General features: G+C 51.9%; 1 protein-coding gene across 1 annotated transcript; it reads left to right on the top strand.

Annotated features, from left to right (window-relative positions):
* The first annotated feature begins 761 nt into the window (after positions 1-761).
* LOC105699587 (trithorax group protein osa) lies at positions 762-17433 on the top strand. The gene is made up of 23 exons (XM_023434376.1): positions 762-1500; positions 1732-2203; positions 2473-2595; positions 2750-2956; positions 3202-3261; positions 6414-6546; positions 6707-6802; positions 6881-7200; positions 7461-7845; positions 8036-8161; positions 8245-8426; positions 8765-8806; positions 9943-10140; positions 11264-11483; positions 11571-11747; positions 11825-11984; positions 12075-12330; positions 12396-12561; positions 12663-12949; positions 13050-13289; positions 13360-14199; positions 14332-15518; positions 15611-17433. Exons 1-23 carry the CDS (start codon positions 1091-1093, stop codon positions 15795-15797), a joined length of 6474 nt encoding a protein of 2157 aa, XP_023290144.1. The 5' UTR covers positions 762-1090; the 3' UTR covers positions 15798-17433.
* Positions 17434-17974: the final 541 nt, after the last annotated feature.

Genomic DNA, 17974 nt, shown 5'->3' with positions numbered 1-17974 from the left:
AATAGTACATACAGAGGACGTCCGAGGGAAGAATCGGCGCGACGGATTCCGTGGCGCCACCTGCAGGAAGTTCAGGGAGGCCTGCGTACTCTTTCGGCCGTATGACTGCACGTTCCGCTCGAACGCGCGCCAATCGGAACGGTCCGCGCACGTGAGGTCGCGTCTTCACGAGATTCGGGCGGAAGGAGGTTAGATCCGAAGTGGACCGCGAACCGTCGACAGCCGGTTCGTCGCGCCGCGTCGCGTCGCGTCGTCCAGCGCCGTCCGGAACGGAGCAGTCGGGGATTTCGTTCGGGCGGGTGCCCTCGCGCTGACCCAAGCTCTGGTCGGCTCCAGCGCCTGCCAGCGCCTCTGGCGCCTCTGGCGCCGTTGGCGCCGCTGGTGTCCCTCCGTGGGCCGAGGTGGCGCCCTCAGTGGTGACGCTATTTTTGACATTCACGGTGCGTTTATCAATCGGTTCGTCTCCGAATCGCGAGTGATAGCGTTCGGGAGGCAACGCTGAGCAACGCGGTGACCCCGAGGATGTAGGTTCGTCCTGGCTCGACCGTTCGGAGCGGAGTCGACTAGGGGCAGGAGAGACACGCTCGTCGTCGGGTCGCTCCGGTCTCGGTCGGTCGGTCGGTCGGTCGGTCGGTCGGTCGCACGGTCGGTCGGTCGGTCGGTCGGTCGGTGGCGGGTCTCTCTCTCTCCCCCTCCCCCCACTCTTTCTCTCTCTCTCTTTCCCTCTGTCTCTCTCTGTATCTCTCTCTCTCTTGCTCTCTCTCCCTCTCTCGCTCTCTCTCTCTCTCTCGCGCTCTCTCGCTCTCTCGCTCTCTCTCTCGCGCGCGCTCTCTCTGCCTCCGTCTTCTCGTCCGGCGGGCCCGTCGGTGGGGCTTCTCGCGGGTAGCGGGCAGCGGGTAGCGGCTCGTAGCGGCCAGCGGCCCGCGAGTGGCAGGGTCCGGGTCTGGGCGAGTCGTCGCTTGGGTCGGTCGGTAGGTGCATGTACGGTGGTAGTGCGTGCGGTCGCGGAGCGCGGTCCGCGACGGCGCTTTGGCCCTTGATTGGCCAGTCGCAGTCGCGGAGATGACGATGGGCTCGTGAGCTCGAGAATATGGCTGCGACAGAAGCCGAGAGCCAGCGGAACGATGTGAAGCCGAACGAGGTCGCGAAATGCCCGCAGAAGCGGCCGCAGTCCGGTGTTAGTAGTGCCAGTGGCCCGAGCAACGACCACCCGGATACGGAGCTGGAGGAAAAGGCCCCCAGGGGCGCGGCCCAGCTGCCCAAGTATGTAAATTGCGCCGGAGATTCGGCGTTTGAGATGAGTCAATACCGCGAGGATGCTGGGGGACATGCCGCGGGACACGGGCACGCCGAGGGCCGCGAGATCAACAAGAGCCGCGACGCTCTCCTGGCCCAGGACCCGGCGGCCGCCGGCCAGCCCAAGGCCCCGTCGGACCCCGGTGACTCCCCCGCCGGCCACCCGGGCCACCCGGGACACCCGGGGCACCCGGGCCACTCGGCGCATCCGGCCCACCCGGCGCACCCGGCGCACCCGGCGCATCCGGCGCACCCTGGCCTGCCGGGCCACCCGGCGCACCCTGGCCACCCGGCCCACCCCGGCCACGGCGCCCACGCGGCCCACGGCCCCCATGGCCCCCACGGCCCCCACGGCCCCCACGGCCCCCACGGCCCCCACGGCCCCCACCTGGCCCACCAGCTGCACGCGGTGCACTCGACCCATGCCGCCTTTAGCCCCGCCGCCAGGGACTACGCCGACGACTACGGTAACCAGCCTCCGAGATTCCTTCCCTCTGGGCGCGAGTCCGAGCCGGTTCGTAGGGAGCGCGTCATCGAGCCCGCCGAGTTTACAGGAAAGCAGTCCGATTACCACTGCAAGTCGATGGGTGACGGCGAAAAGATGCACCAGAACGACGCCGACGACCGCTACGTCGTCGGCAAGGCCGAGCCGCGTTTGGCTCACGTCGGTCCAAGCCTGGGGACCTATTCGGGGCAGCCCAGGTTCCTCTCGGGACAGAGCATATCGCAGACTACGGGTCCCACTCCTACGCTGAACCAGCTGCTGCAAGCCTCGAGTCCGGTCCATCGGTTTCACCCCGGTTACCCAGGAATTGGGCCTGATTCTTACCAGCAACCTTGGCCCATGCAGCGACCTCCCGTCGTGCCACCCATTTATGCTCAGACGAATCAGCGACCTCCGCAGCCGGTGAGTCCGAACCCGCGCCGGCGGGAGTTTCTTTCCTTCTTTCTCGGGGTTCGTAATGCAGGGCCCTGAAATGCGACGAAATAGGATGGGGGTTCTCGTATTGGAAACCGTTAATACCGCGAGATTATTCGACGACAGGGTTTTCGCTTATAAATGGACGATCTGTTAAGATTAAGTTGTCCTTCCTTGCGGTACCGCGTGCCCTGCTACTTATACGCGTGTTCGTGTATTTTACCTACTTTTTGACATTTCCCGCTTATTACTTTCAGAGTTCGCCTAGGATACATCCTGGATCCGCGGGTCCTAATTCACCATCTCCTATCCCGTATCCTCCATACGGTCAGCGTTACGCGTCTCCTTCGAGACCTCATTCGCCGTATGCCCAGCATCAAGTAAGTATCCAGAAATTATCGGATTTTATCGATATGCATTTATGAGTTTGATGACATGGGTTGTGACTTTGTAAATTAATAGTTTTTCTTTGCCTTGGGTTAAATTAATTCTAGGATGTAGTTTGCCGATATCACGATTCTTTTCAATTTTTAGTTAAACTCTTATGGTCCACAAACTGCTCATCCATCGAGTATATACCCAGAGCAGCGAGGTTGGAGCCAAGGATCCCCTGCAAACCCACAACCACCGTCTACGAATCAAGCAAATTCTGCAAGCCAATCACCGCAGCGAGCTCTTTCCCAATCTCCTGCTCCACCTCCGTCTGCATCTCCTCAACCGCAACCTTCTAATCAATCACAGGTAAGGCAATTCCTTTAAACATTGTTTTCTTATTAAAGTATTATATTAAATGACAATTTCATAATTTATTTATATTAAAAAATTCATTAATGTCTCGTGTTATCTGTATTTCTATCCAGGCTAGTCAATAGGTCATTTATGTAATTCTTTTCGTATGATGGATGGATATAATCTCTCGGCATTGTATTAATATCGTTTACTACATGAAAAAAATAATTGAAGAATGGTTTTCCTTTTCTTTTCAGACTTACCACAATATGCAGCAGCGGTCAACAACTCCAAACGCCCAAGGAATTGATTCTGGGGTAAGTAGAATTAATAAATTATACACACTTAAAACGTAATGAAATTGCACCGTATGTAGTTTAGATGTATTTCTAAGAAACAATAAGGAAGGGATATTGCCATATATTGATTTCATTGTGATACCAATGATACTTTTGCATCGCGTGTTCTTTTGAGATATTTCCAAGCATATAAATACATAAAAAGTAATGAAAACAAATCTGGGTATGTGGTATACAGGTTGTGTAACATTGGATAGTTCTTGTCTGTAGAAAATATCGTCTTCCGTGTTTCTTAAATTTTCCTGTCACTAATAATACAGGCTTCACGTTAAGCACAATCGAATTAAGTTATTGTAACAGATGCGATAAATATATTTACCGCGAGATCGTTTAATACATATTGTTAACAAAAATACGATGAGGGTAAAATAGGAGATATGTACATTGCTATGATAGTTGTTTTTCAAACATTTATTCCGGATTTATTCTTTCTGAGATGAAAGATAAGAGAAGCGATAACATTTACTTAGTACTTACGTGTTTTGGGGAACTACATTAGACGTATTATGACAGATGTCTAATATAGAAACAGAAATGAACACATCAAAATTGTCTTACATTTGTTTATATAAAATGATTTCATTTAACATTTCTTTGATATCTGTGTTACTTTAGTGTATTGCATAAAACATTTAAACATTTGCAAAGTATTCACTGAAACGTTGGTCACGAAAGATTCGGTTCAAAATATTTTCATAACTTATGTTATTTTAATAGCGAATAAATTTAATCGATTTGCAATCAAATTCGAGATGTACGTAATTGGGAGTTACTGCCATTTCTTTTCTACTCAAATCTTTTCTTCAAGATTACTCTATTAACGTATCCGAAATTTGATCCGTGAGTTTATGTTAAGTAATAATTGTTCTATCTTTCTTCTAATAATAAATGATAAATATTAGTGGTAAGGGAAACGATCACACAAAGGAAACGTTTAACCCAGTTATCAAATTCTACAAGCGACACCTTAGTCTTCCGCTGGAAAGTCATTCATCTAGGTCCAACGGGGATTGTTTTTACCATTTCCTCGTATACCACAAATGAAGATGGTCGAATTTATGTTCAACTTTATCATACCTAGCATTTGAAGCATTTAGAAATTTCGGAGGGTACTAGTTTATTTCAAAAACGAAATTGGTTGTACATATTCCATACTTTCCACAAAATCATTGAAATGTGGTACTTGATACGATTATTTCCAAACCCATCGACACTTACTGGGGAAAAAAAAAAAATAAATAAATAAATGTCGATATTCCAACTCATTATCCAAAAAGTTCGGTATGGAATCGTCACATAGCACGCGTCAGAATCGACCTAGATTGGTTTCGGGTGGAGTCGTTTTCGGATAAAAAATTGTCTCAGGAGTCGAATTGGGCCCTCGTCCCCGACGCTTCAAACTTATCGCGGAGAAAAGCGAGAAAAGCGAAAAACCGCAAGAAAGGAAAGGAAAGGATCGGATCGGATCGGTTCGACTCCTCGCCGCGAGTTACCGGCCGGGCGCGCCGGCGCGGCGCCACAGTCGGTCGCGCGTCCTCGCGCCCCACTCGCTGCGCCCGGCCGTCTCTACCTCGCGCTTGGTCGATGGCCGAGACTCGGGGCTCCGTTCCGTGCGCGTTGGAAAAAAAGAGCGAGAACGCCCTCTCGCGACCACCGTTGGACGCGAGCCCCGCAGCCCGCGCTCTCGAGTACGGCTAGCCGCGACGACAAAGAGAAGCGGATCTGCCCGCGAGAGGCCCCGTGTCGCGCATCGGAGAAGCGGCCCGAAACGGCAAGACGGTCTCGCGATCGCGTATCGAAGCCGCGCAACGCCACGACCGTCGCGGCCGCCGTGGCAGCTCTCCCTTCTGCTTGAGTGCACTCTCGGTGATCCGTCCGTTCCGCTGATTTCGGTGTTGTGTGGTGACCCGCGCGCGAGCGCAGCCCCGTTCCCCGCGTCGGCCAGAGGTTCGACCGCGCCAACTCGCCCCGAGCGCCGATCCGACGCGAGCTCGAGGATCCTGGAGCCCGCGAGCCCGCGAGCCCGCGAGCCCGCGAGCCCGCGAGTCGAGAGTCGAGGGAAGGCGAACGCGCGAGAAGGCGTGGCGAGGCCGAGCGCCAGCCGCCGCCGAGGGGAGAGAGAGAGAGAGACTCTCGGCCATGGCCGCGTGCACCGAGCCGAACGACGGCAGAGCTGCCCTCGGGCCGCGGCCATCCCCGCGCCCTGCCCCTCGCCCTGCCCCCGAGGACCTCCCCAGGGCCTAGAGGCCCCCGGATTACGCGGAGGCCGATCGCGAGAGTGAGCGAGTGCGTCGACTATCGACTCCTCGCGACCTAACCTTGAGGCGCCGCGTCGCTTCTAGCGAGACCGAGTTCCGAGGGGTTTCCGATCAGTGCTATTCGAGTGGCGATTCTCGAGACCGGGTGCCCAGAGGAGATTCTCCGTTTTTTTGAGATGCCTCGAAGCGGAGGTAGGAACTTCCCGTTGGATGCCGAAGTCTTTGGATGGAATGCAACCAATACTTGGGGGAACCAGGACGTGCGGATGAGATCCATTGGATTTTGTCCTTAGGAAAATAGTACGTATTCGGATCGTAAGGTTTCGTAACCAAATTGGAGTAATCGCGACGGGACGGCGAGATGTCCTCGACTAGGATCGAAAAGTTCAAATTTCACGTGACGCGAAAGTATAGATGCTAAATTTTATACTTTAGCTGGGTGAATCGTTGAGCATTAGGTATTTTGATCTTTTTTTTTTTTTTTGGCAACTTAAGTATCTAGAAGGAAAGAATTCGGAGCCTAATACATAGGTGGTTAAAATTCAACGACGGATCCGTGCGACGAATGTCGATTCGTTCGATGACCGCTAAGTTTGTCGTTAAATAACGGAAGGACGATGGAACCGTTCTGGTGGCAAAATCAGCAACTCGACATTAACGATCGTTAAGATATTTAAGACTCGGTTTTAAGGTGAAATCAATTGTGCGTTAGTCTATTTATGTCTTGTTGAATTCAAACTCTTCCCTGTAGCATTTAAATCAACGCGGCGGTCTAAAGTTTACGAGATGATGAATGCGTGAGTACGCCATGAAAAATATTGTATTAATTTGCACGCTATGTATTATTTTCAGGAGCTGTCTGGTCAAAATAGCAACGACAGTTCGAATGGACCTGCTGGCCCAGGGACACCAAACTCTCAGGGGATGAGGCCTACCCCTTCACCTACAGGGTCCACGGGTTCTCGCTCAATGTCCCCTGCTGTTGGTTCGTAGTTTTCTCTTTGCCGTGATTTTTCACTTTTATAAGGAAATAAAACCAACGAACCCAATAGATTACTCCGTCGGTGATCCATACTCGTAACACGGTGAATATAATTAATAACCAGTAGAACACGTGAGTTGATGTCAAAATTGTATGTTTATAGGTCAACAAAACCTTCAGATGCCACCCCGTCCATCGAGTAGTCAGTCGGACGGAAGTGGACCAGCACGAATGAGCCATTCTCCAATGGCAACGCAAGGTAAAACTATTTGGTTTCCCGATGATCGGTTTTATCGTTCCTGCGTCCGCAGAAATTAACAAGATGGTCTATTTACAGGATACCAACAGCCATTGGGACCTGCATCTCATATGCATGGATATAAAATAAACAACACTGGACCAGGTGTAGTTCAACCAGGTCCTGGGTCGACCGCCCTCGGGAATATCGGCCCGCTGGTTAGTGGAATGGGATATGCAACCGGTGGTGTCACCACGGGACAGTCTAGTGGTTACCCGCCCCAGGGAACTTATCCACCACCGAGGCCACACATGCAGTTCCCACAGGGATATCCACCGCCGACCAATTCACAACCTCCGCCGAACAATCAGTATCAGCCAAGCAGAGCCAATAACATGGCACAGTATCCTCCTTATCCGGTAATACTCGGCTGTTTTTGTCGATTTTAATGTACACTAGGGTTTGGGATTCTTTGGCCGTGTGGAAGGTTTTCAAAATTTGTTGCAATCGCTAAAGCGCCATCGAGGAATTTATTGGGAGTCGGGGATTTCCTCGCCGTCCTAGATCCAGAAAATAGATTGAACGTTGAATTCGTACGTTCGTTTACGGGCAAACGACGTTTGCTCGGCGATGGTTGTGTCTCCCGGCGCTGTGACTAATCGTTTCGATTAAATTTCAGCATAAAATGGGGTTCAACAGTGTGCCGCCTAGCATGTCGCCGAGCCCAGGACCTCCGCAAGTGTACAACACTGGTGGAAATTCGAGCATGGTACCACCAGGTACTCCGGCGTTAACTGGGATCGGCAATATGGGTCCGCCCACGGGTTCCATGGGGCCTCCGCCACCGTCACCTAATCACGTTAGCAACCTACCGGGATCCACGATACCACATCCGCATCCTCCCGCGGCAACACCACCGCTCAATCACGAAGGAAGTCCCATGCCACCACCTAGCACGACTCCTAACTCTCATCCTGTACCTGTTTCCTCGTCTAGCACTCACAGTTCTGCCGATCTCGCCGTTGAGACCTCAAACGATGGAGGCATAACGACCACGGCATCTGGTATTTATTACTTCTTTCCCCTAACTTAAGTCTCGAGGAATTTATCGATCTCTTGCCGTATCAAATCAAAATCTCGATTCCCCGAGGTCATTGTACTTGGATTAATGGTGCAGTTGCGTGGTGCAGTTGCGTGGTGCAGTTGCGTGGTGCAGTTTTGTAGAATGAACTTATGATTCTCTTTCCTCCTCAGCTTCGTCGACCATAAACGTAACGTCAACGTCGAGCGGTACAGTTACGTCGGTGATTACAACGGGTCCAGATGGTACATCTTTGGACGAAGGATCGCAACAGTCTACCCTGTCTAACGCATCGGCAGGTTGGTGTCTTTCAGTTGCTACCTGTGTAGTATTTAATTGGTTGGACGATAAAGGTACATCACGATATGTACTAATGTTGCAGCGTCCGGAGACGATTCGGTGATGACGCCAAAAGTCCGTAAAGAAATAATCGGTGGGTATCACAGTCATCCGACCACCCCGCAGAGCACGGTACCTTCGCCTGGTGCAGCAAGCATCAACTCCACTCACGAAGAGTATCCCGACATGAACAGTCCTGGATGGCCACGTACGCCTGCTAGTCCCGTACGTATTTCGCCATTTAATTTCTTTCATTTGACGGATTTATTATCACACTTCTTTTGTGTGTATCTCTTGCGCATTATAACTGTCGGGCATGTTCAGATTGTTTTTGTTATTAGGTTTAAGGGGGGTTCGGAAAGGGAGAGAGCGAGCCGTATGTATCGTTTACGTACGGAAGCGGATCGTGCCGACCGACTGGTCATCCTTCAGGCGCTCGAATAAACTATCCAATGAACTTTTGAGAAATCCGTAACCCTTCTGAACCCCCTTAAATACGAATCTACGTCGGTGACTCTTGCACTACATCTATTTGGACTTTTCAATATTTTCATGTTTTGCAGGTGTTTAACAGTCATGTGCCTCAAGACCCGTACAGATCTAAGGTTATTGTCTTCCAATATAAGTATCTGTTGCAGCTGCTGCGAGAATGTTATTTCTGTAGACGCTCAGGGTGCATCTGACTAATTTCATATTATTTTGGCTACCGTTAATGGCATGACAAGGCTCACCGTGTAATGTTTAATAAGGAAGAGGATTTTAATACATGTAGCTAACCTGCACGTATAAGTGTATGTACAGTCACACGAATGCAAAAGTGCGTCGTCTGTACCGAGATGTAGTCTTCTAATTTTATTCGAGCGTTAACGGTTACTTGGATTCGACGAACAACCTACATTTATTTATTTGTCCTATTTTGGCTTCGGCTTGGCATTGGCCGGTTGGCGCAGTCCCGTTTCGGTGTTACTCATTTACAATTTGTATAACAATCGTCAGATTTCTAACTGCTTTGCCAGATTAACTACTCAGCCCCTTTGGTAACTTCCTTTTAACGTGCCCGTAATGCAACAACATATACAGCATGGCTAATTTAAATCTACCAGTATATGTACAAAAGGTGTAACATTTTTTTTGCCACTGTTAGCTTCATTTATGCACAGGAACGTGCTTATCGCAAATGTGCAGAACTTCAATGAGCTTTCCAGTCACAGTCATTAACACTAGAACGACCGGCATATCTTTTATTTATTTATTTTTTTTTTATAGGATGAGCCATTTGAAACAAATCATTTTTCCAAGGGAAACAAATATTACTTTTCATTCGAGTCAACCTGTGCAATTAAAGTTAACAGTCGTTTGTTTTAAGTGTCTGTTTTATGCTGCCCTCACTTTGAGGTGGTGAGCGAACACATATTAGAAAAAAAAAGACCTATACACATTGGGCTTATACAAATGCTACGCGATATATTCAATTCCTTATTTATAAATGGAGTGAAGTCCTACGGACGTTTCGATACTTAAACGCACATCTGATGAAATGAACGTGACCCTCATGGTTGCTTCGTACCAAATTTTGACTCTAGAAGTTCACGTTTCACTTCCCATGTCCCGTAAGTAGAAGCATTATAAAAAATACATGTGGCTAACCCAATGTAATCTCCTTCATCGCTAAAAGGGTTGCGAAGCAATTAGATGATTCCGATAACTGCAGTGTGTATTCTCAATAAATGATGTTTTTCAGAAACCCGACAGTTTGGCGAAATTATACGAAATGGACGACTCAATGGAGCGAAGAAATTGGCTGGACAAGTTGGTAGCTTTCATGGACGAAAGACGGACACCGATTACTAGTTGTCCCACCATCTCCAAGAACCCCCTTGACTTATTCCGTCTGTATCTCTACGTGAAGGAAAGAGGGGGCTTCATGGAGGTATGCCAGGTGCAGTGTAGTTCCATCTAGCCCTTGGTATCTTGCTGCTTTGTTTATCTTTTTTTTTTTCTTTAATTTGTTATTTGTTTTATTTCACAATTTTCTTTTGTAAACAACTTAGTTTCGTACCTCAAGGTGTTTCGCAATTGCCTAGGGTTTTGTGGCATGAAGAAGGAAAATCAAGCTGATCTCGCAGGAGTTTGATTTAAGAAAATGAAACTTAAATAATTACGATGTGTTGCAGAATCGGTACAAGGTGTGCATTAAGTACCGAAAAAGAAATGTCCCAATTACAATAATTTCGTAACGAATATTTAGCCGGCATTGAGTTACAAGATTTTGAGTTCGAATCCACGCTAGAAACAAGATGCGACAGTTGATTTGGATGTCAATTTGAAAAGTGAATATATAAAACATAGTCTTGTTCGAAAATTTAATACTTTCGCCATATTGTTGTCATCACAAAATGCTTATTTATTTATAAAATTAATCTTCGAAGCAAATCAATTGCGTTTAAAGGTTGGTGCTCTTAAGTTTTTTCCTGTGAGATTCAGTTTGCATTCCCGTAGTACTAAAATAAAGATTAAAAAGAGTACTGTCTTCATATTTACTTGCATTAGTGCATTGTTGTGTATGCAGTAAGTGATATTTTGTATTTCTCCTTAAAAAAAGAAGAGAAAGAAAGAGAGAGAGAGAGAGAGTGAGAGAGAGAGGGGGAGAGACAGAGAGAGAGAGAGAGAGAGAGAGAGAGAACTGTGAACACCTAACACATTTCTCATTGAAGTAATCGACGTAATTGGAAAATGTGACCTACAAAACCTGGTGCTATATGGAATTATTCTATCATTGAAGGAAGATAAATCATTAATATCATTGCGATCTAAGGGTAACATCTTTAAATGGTATTGTGTCGTGTAGATTGTTTTATTCGACCGTTTACCTGCATGTTGAAACACTGCCCTGCTATGGTCTACTTCGGTGGTACATACGGGCAGTTAGTTTGACATTCGTTTAACCAGTTGACACGTTATTTTACGCTTAAATTGTTTAGTTGGGAAATGTAAGTTTTCATCTTTCATATCCAGACGAAATCGCGTTTGGTTTGTTACATGGCATGGGTGATTTTCCACAGGTAACTAAAAACAAGACATGGAAGGACATAGCTGGATTACTCGGCATCGGTGCTAGTAGCAGCGCTGCGTACACTTTACGCAAGCATTATACCAAGCACCTACTACCTTACGAGTGTCACTTCGACAGGGGCGGGGTAGATCCACAACCTATTATAAATCAGGTTGAGGCAGGTTCGAAGAAAAAAGGTTCCAAAGGAACCGCTTCCGTACCGTCTCCAGGTCAGTTGTAAAATTTGACGCGAGACGTGCACGACTTATATTTAAGCCGGCCAGACCTTGGCAAAGCTAACTACGTTGCATTCGTAGGCTCGTCGAATTCTCAAGACTCGTTTCCTCCCGCCGGCTCGAGTGGAGCATCGATGGACGGATATGGGAGCTATCAAAGTAGCTACACAGGCGGCACGCCAGGTGGGCCCTCTTCGGACTACACGCCACCGCCGCCAAGACCTCCTAGCCAAAGTAGCGCACTTTCGGCTCATCAGGGTTAGCGATAAATCATAAATCGATAAGGAAAAGTGGCTTACGCGAAGCGACGCTCGTTTACCCTTTCGCTCCTGCAGGAATGCAACAGAGCAGCTATCAAGGTGCAGGATCTTATCAAAACTACTCCCAAGATCAGTACGTACGACCGCAAGGAAACGCCATGAGTCAACAGGGAGAGTTCAGTCAGCCGTACTCACCCCGCTCTCATTATCCGTCTTACGTACCGGATACCGAGAGGTAACACGTCTTGCGTCAGTCGTACGCAAACCGAGGCGATACGTCGAACAAGGGTCGCGACGCGTTCACTTTTCTCTTTGCGTTTTTTAGGGTGTACCCGGGTGGGAATATGCCATCGAGTAGTGCCGGGGGACAGGACATCTTCAGCAGGTACGTCGGCGGTCAGCAACCGACCAACTACTCGGCGGGAGCATCCCCTACGGCTCGCAGCAGTAGTTACACCTCTACGGCCCAGACACACCCACCCAGTGGACAGCAACCCTGCACGAGTCAGCCATCCTCTCCGACTCAACCGCAAACAACGTCTACTTACTCCTGTCCGCAGGACTACTATCGTCCGGAGCAGGTGAGCGGTGCGGTGCAGTCCTCTACGAGAACGGGAGTTGAAATGTAATCTTCCGTATTGCTCAGGGTGGATACGGGACTTCCGGAGGAAGCCAGATATTCTCCAGCAGCACGTCAGCCAATAAGAACATGCCGCCACCGCCATCGGGGCCTACCCAACCCAGGCGGCATCCCGACTTTACCAAAGATCAACAATATTCTCAGTATAACCAGCAGAGGCCAACCTATCCAGGTATCGTCGTTATCCCAGTATACGGTCTTTCGATCCTTCTCGGGTGGGCCGAAAGGGCGCGGGGAAGGAAAGCCAACTCGATCGTTACTCGTTTCCAGCAGGGTGGCCGAGTACCACCAACCAGTACAACAGCAGTAGCGGGAATATTCGCTCCCAGTACCCGAGCCCCCAGCCGCAGACTCCGCCGCAACAGCCCCAGCAGTCTCAAGTACCTTCCGTAACGTCCGCCTCTTCCAACGTCGTAGGTAACCAGCAGTGGGGCAACCAGCAACCGCCGAGGCCCTCCTCGCAGCCCAACGTAAATCCCGCTCCTCACGCGACGTCGCCCTGGGATCATCGCTACTCCAATCAGCCCTCGCCGCTGTATCCACCTCCCGGGACGCATCAGGTTTGTTTCCTTGGCATACTAGGATCCGAACGAGGGACGAGAGAGGCGAGACGTCCCGCTCGAGTAGCATGATGAAAACGCGTGTTCCTCCGATGCGCAGGGCCACCTTGGAATAAATCCCATGATCGGGCCGCAGCCGACCGCGAAACGAGAAATGACATTCCCCGCCGACAGCGTCGAGGCGGTTACTCCGCTCCTGCACAAGCGGCGCAAGCTGACCCGCTCCGACGTCGCCCCGGTCGAGGCCTGGCGCATCATGATGGCCCTGAGGTCGGGCCTCCTCGCGGAGAGCTGTTGGGCGCTCGACGTCCTCAACATTTTGCTGTTCGACGATTCTTCCGTAAGTTGGACGATTCTTCCAGCCGCACTTCCCGAGTCGCATCGCTTACGGGGAACCGTCAACGTTTCAGGTGAGCTACTTCGGGCTGGCGCACCTTCCGGGTCTGCTGGACGTCCTGCTGGAGCACTTCTCGCGCTCCCTGTCCGACATGTTCGACTCGCCGACGACGGAGGAGCAGCAACGCCACTGGTGCCACCCGACCGAGGGCCCCGAGGTCGACCTGGGAGCGGTGACGCGGCCCATAGACGTCGAGGACCGCGCGACGATGCTGACCACGTCGAACTACACCCTCCTCTCGAGACGGGGCCGCCCGGTGAAGGTGGTGCCCCGCGACACGGACCTCTTCGTCCTGGACTCTCGGCGGCAGTGGGACCACGAGGAGTGCGAGGCCGAGAGCTCGGAGCTCTGGCAGGTGGACGGGCACACCACCAAGTACATAGTTACCTGCTTTCAGTCGGAGGTGTGCATGGTGCCGTTCGCGAGGCACCTGCGGGACGAGAAGCCGCCACTCCTCCAGAAGGAGGTGGAGAGCGCAGGCGCCAGCGCCGTCCACGTCAAGGACGAGGTCAAGTCCGAGGTCGGGACCACGGCGGGCGAGGCCAACACCTGGAGACCCTATGGCGGCGAGTCGACCGAGAGCAGGTGCAACAAGGAGGCCGGGGAGCGCAAGCAGGCCGATAAGCGGAAGAAGACGAAGACTCTGAGCGACGTGCTCTCCCGGATCAAGAAGGAGCCGCCGGAGGAGATGAACGAGCTGACGCGCGAGCTCTTTGAGAAGAAGAACGACGGGACGCGGAGGGAGCGCAACGGCGACCCCAGGGCGAACAACAACGCGGGCGAGCACTTCGAGTTTCCGAGGAACGAGGAGGAGCTCTTCTTCAACCACAATGGGGTGAACGACCAGTCCGCGGCCGACAAGCGGAAAGGGGAGCGGACGAGCGGGAAGGAGACGCCGAGCGCCGAGATCAAGGTCGAGGAGGAGCCCAAGGCCGAGGAGGAACTCGAGGAGGAGGAGGAGGAGGACGAGGAGGAGGAGGAGGAGGAGGGACCCAAGGAGGAGGAGGAGGAGGAACGGCCCAAGGAGGAGGAGGAGGAGGAGGAGGAGGAGGACGAGGAGAAGGAGAAGGAGCAGGAGCAGGAGAAGGAGAAGGAGAAGAAGGGACCAAAACTGAAGATTCGAGACCCCGCGGGCACGCTGAAGAGGCGGCGCCTCAGCGACTACGAGGACGAGAGCTACTCAAGGGACGAGGCGAGCTTCTACCTGGTGACCGAGACCCAGGACGGCATCGCTCGGCGGTGCATCTGCCTCTCGACGATCCTGCGCAACCTTACCTTCATCCCCGGCAACGAGACCGAGTTCGCTCGCAACCTGACCTTCCTCAGCGTCCTCGGGAAGTTGCTGCTACTGCACCACGAGCACCCGATCCGGACGCAGAAGACGCGCAACTACGACCGCGAGGAGGCTGCCGACTTCGCCGACTCGTGCAGCAGTCTGCAGGGCGAGATCGAGTGGTGGTGGGACTTCCTCCACCACATCCGGGAGAACGTTCTGGTGATGTCGGCCAACGTATCCGGGTACATGGACCTGAGCCAGTACCCGGAGGAGATCTCGCGGCCGGTGCTCGATGGCCTGCTGCACTGGGCGGTGTGCCCCGCGGCCCACGGCCAGGACCCCTTCCCCACGGTCGGACCCAACTCCAGCCTGTCGCCCCAGAGGCTCGCCCTGGAGGCCCTCTGCAAACTGTGCGTCACCGAGAGCAACGTCGACCTCGTGGTGGCGACCCCGCCCTACTCGAGGCTGCAGCGGCTCTGCGCCGTCCTGACGAGGCTGCTCTGCCGCAGCGAGGAGCAGGTGCTCCGGGAGTTCGGCGTGAACCTCCTACACTTCCTCTCGGGTGCGGACAGCGGCGTGGCGCGCACCATTGCCTTACAGACGCCCTGCGTCGCGCTCCTGGTCGCCTTCATCGAGCAGGCCGAGACCACCGCCCTGACCGTCGCCAACCAACACGGGCTGGCGGCCCTCAGGGACAACCCCGAGTCCATGGGCACCAGCCTCGACATGCTGAGGAGGGCCGCCGGCACCCTTCTCAACCTCGCCCGCCACCCCGACAACCGGACGCTCCTGCTGCAGCACGAGTCGCGCCTCCTGGCCCTCGTCATGTCGCAGATCCTCGACCAGCAAGTCGCCGCGATCGTCGCGCGAGTGTTGTTCCAGTGCTCGAGGGGCGCGTAACTCGCCGACCTCCCCTCCGGGCTCGACGGCTGCCGTATGGTATAATATATATATATATATATATATACGCGACGCGACGCGAGAAGAGACGCAGTGACTCTACGCAAACGCTGGTGGGGTTCGAAGGACGCGACTCGTCCCTCCCTCAGACGACGACAACGACGACGACGACGATGACGACGACGACGACGACGACGACGGCGACGACGACGACGACGACGACGACGACGACGACGATGATGACGACAACAACGGCGGCGGCGGCGGCGGGATAGGAAATGCACGGACACGTGCGCGCTGCGGAGGAAGCGATTATATAAATATAATGAAATGATAATATAATGCAAATTTTTATATTTGCATGTTTTTGTGCTGTAATTAGCGAGTAATTAAGATATTTTGTAGATAACACACTTCCATTGAATCTTAGGAGGTACGCACGCGCCGCGCGGACGCGGCGGGGGAGGCAAATACGGACGGGAGGGCGACGCACCGAGTAACGGAGAGAACGGATAACCGATGTGTGATAGGTCGTTGCTTAAAGTGTACGTTAGAGGCGACTCGAATCGAGTTTCTCCAACGCCTTGGAAGCCGACGCGCCGACTAGCGAGGCTTCTCCGAGGAAAGCATCGCCGGGGCGATCGCTCCCAAGGCGTTGCGCGAAAGGTGAGCGAAAAGGATGACCCAGACATTTTCGGGAAGGGCCGCGAAGGCAAAAAGGAGGAAAGGAGGAAAGGAGAAAGAAGGCGGGACGGGACGAGCGCCGCAGAGGTTGGGAAGAGGGTACGCTCGCATCCGAGGAGATGTCGACAAATTTGTACAGGTCGTGCACGTTACGTTTTTTTTCTTTTTGTAAGACGATTAAGGGAACGTCTCCCTGTTCCGGGTGAACGTTATCAAGCGGTATTATCAATGAGAAGTCGGGGGCAATTTGGAGGCGACCGGTCGGCTTCCGGTCGGCTTCCGGTCGACCTTCGCCCTCGCGTCGCCGGTACACGGCGATACCTTCGACACGTAGTCGATCGCGATCGATTGAGTACCTGTACTTTGCTTGAAACTTACGATTAATTGTCTCACAACCAAGATCTATTAATTTCTAGTGGCATCGGGGAGACGAAGTTGACGAAAGGGAGAGGGAACCGAAGTCGAGTCACTCTGTAGATTTCTTGCCCGCGCGTGCGCCTTTATATTCCAATTGACGTTGCAAGTACGGCGCTGTATTTGCAATTCCTATGAAAACGCATCGTGTTAATTCGAGTCGTGCTGCCAGCCGCAACCTTTGCGTTCGCGAATTGACCGACTCAATTCGGGTCGCGCGCGCAAAGTCCGCGTCCCTCGAGCCGAGGGAAGAGAAAGGGAAGGCTCGCGGTTGGCGGTACTTCGAAGCAAGGAGGAGTCAAAATAAAAGAAATACGGTCGAATCGAATAGAGCATGGACGGCGATTACGAGCGGTACATTCACGGAGAAAACACTTCGAGAGACGGAGAGAGAAAGAGAGAGAGAGTGAGAGAGTGAGAGAGCGAGAGAGCGAGAGAGCGAGAGAGCGAGAGAGTGAGAGCGTGAGAGAGTAAGAGAGAAAGCTCCTTAGTAATTCCTCCTCCCTCTTCTCACCCTCCAAAAAACCTACCTTAGATATCTTAATACATGTAGCTTTTAAATTATTACTTTTGTTCGAGTGGAGATGCCTGTAAGTGTAATTTACTAAGACTTTTTGTAAATAAATTATGAAATAAACTAGACTTACTTTATCCAAAAGGATCTGAAACCTGATTCTGATAGAAGAGAGAATGCGAGAGAGAAAGACCATTTGTACGATTTTGCGACTCGAGAGTACGTTTGCCTGTATATGTCGAATGTCAACAAGAAATTGATTGCCGCTTCTAGAATAAACGTTAGGATTTCAGAACTTATGGGGGTGTTGCATTATTTCGCGAAGGTATACCTCGGCGCGGGAAAATACCGGGAGGGCGATTCTAGGTAAAATCGACCTTTGCGAACCCAGCGGCAGAGTTGCTATCTACGAAAAAAATCTCCGCCAGACGCGCGAAAGCGTATCGTTTTAGTGAAGAAGGAATGTACCAGAGATGAGTTGGGAGATTGCTCACGGGCAGGATCGTGCGATCGCATCCTGTGCCGCCCTCTGGTTCCGTACGTTAGCTTTCACCGTTTTTTGCCCCCACGGACGGCGCAACGAATTTCTGATAGGAGCTCGAGCACTCGCGAAGGCGGTACCATCTACCAGTCGCCGTTGGCGGCTCACGTACTCGTGATGGTAATATCATGCGGCAGTTGACGGTGGTGGCTTACCTACGCTTACCGATACTGCTCGCTTTTGATGGTAAGGGAAGAACACTCGTCCCGTAGAGTCCCGTAGAGTCCCGTAGAGTCCCGTAGAGTCCCGTAGAGTCCCGTAGAGTCCCGTAGAGTCCCGTAGAGTCCCGTAGAGTCCCG

The sequence above is a fragment of the Orussus abietinus genome, unplaced genomic scaffold (assembly GCF_000612105.2).
Source record: "Orussus abietinus isolate OABI.00-Male unplaced genomic scaffold, Oabi_2.0 scaffold10, whole genome shotgun sequence".
Lineage (NCBI taxonomy): Eukaryota > Metazoa > Arthropoda > Insecta > Hymenoptera > Orussidae > Orussus > Orussus abietinus.
Note: the sequence above shows the minus strand (reverse complement) of the source record. Positions and strands in the feature narration are given on the sequence as shown.

Excerpts from the sequence above, each read along its gene's own strand:
- LOC105699587 (XM_023434376.1), top strand. The coding sequence starts at position 1,091 with ATGGCTGCGACAGAAGCCGAGAGCCAGCGGAACGATGTGAAGCCGAAC. Across the intron at positions 3,262-6,413 it reads CCCAAGGAATTGATTCTGGG|GAGCTGTCTGGTCAAAATAG; the intron begins GTAAGTAGAATT and ends TATTATTTTCAG. Across the intron at positions 12,562-12,662 it reads GCAGAGGCCAACCTATCCAG|GGTGGCCGAGTACCACCAAC; the intron begins GTATCGTCGTTA and ends CGTTTCCAGCAG.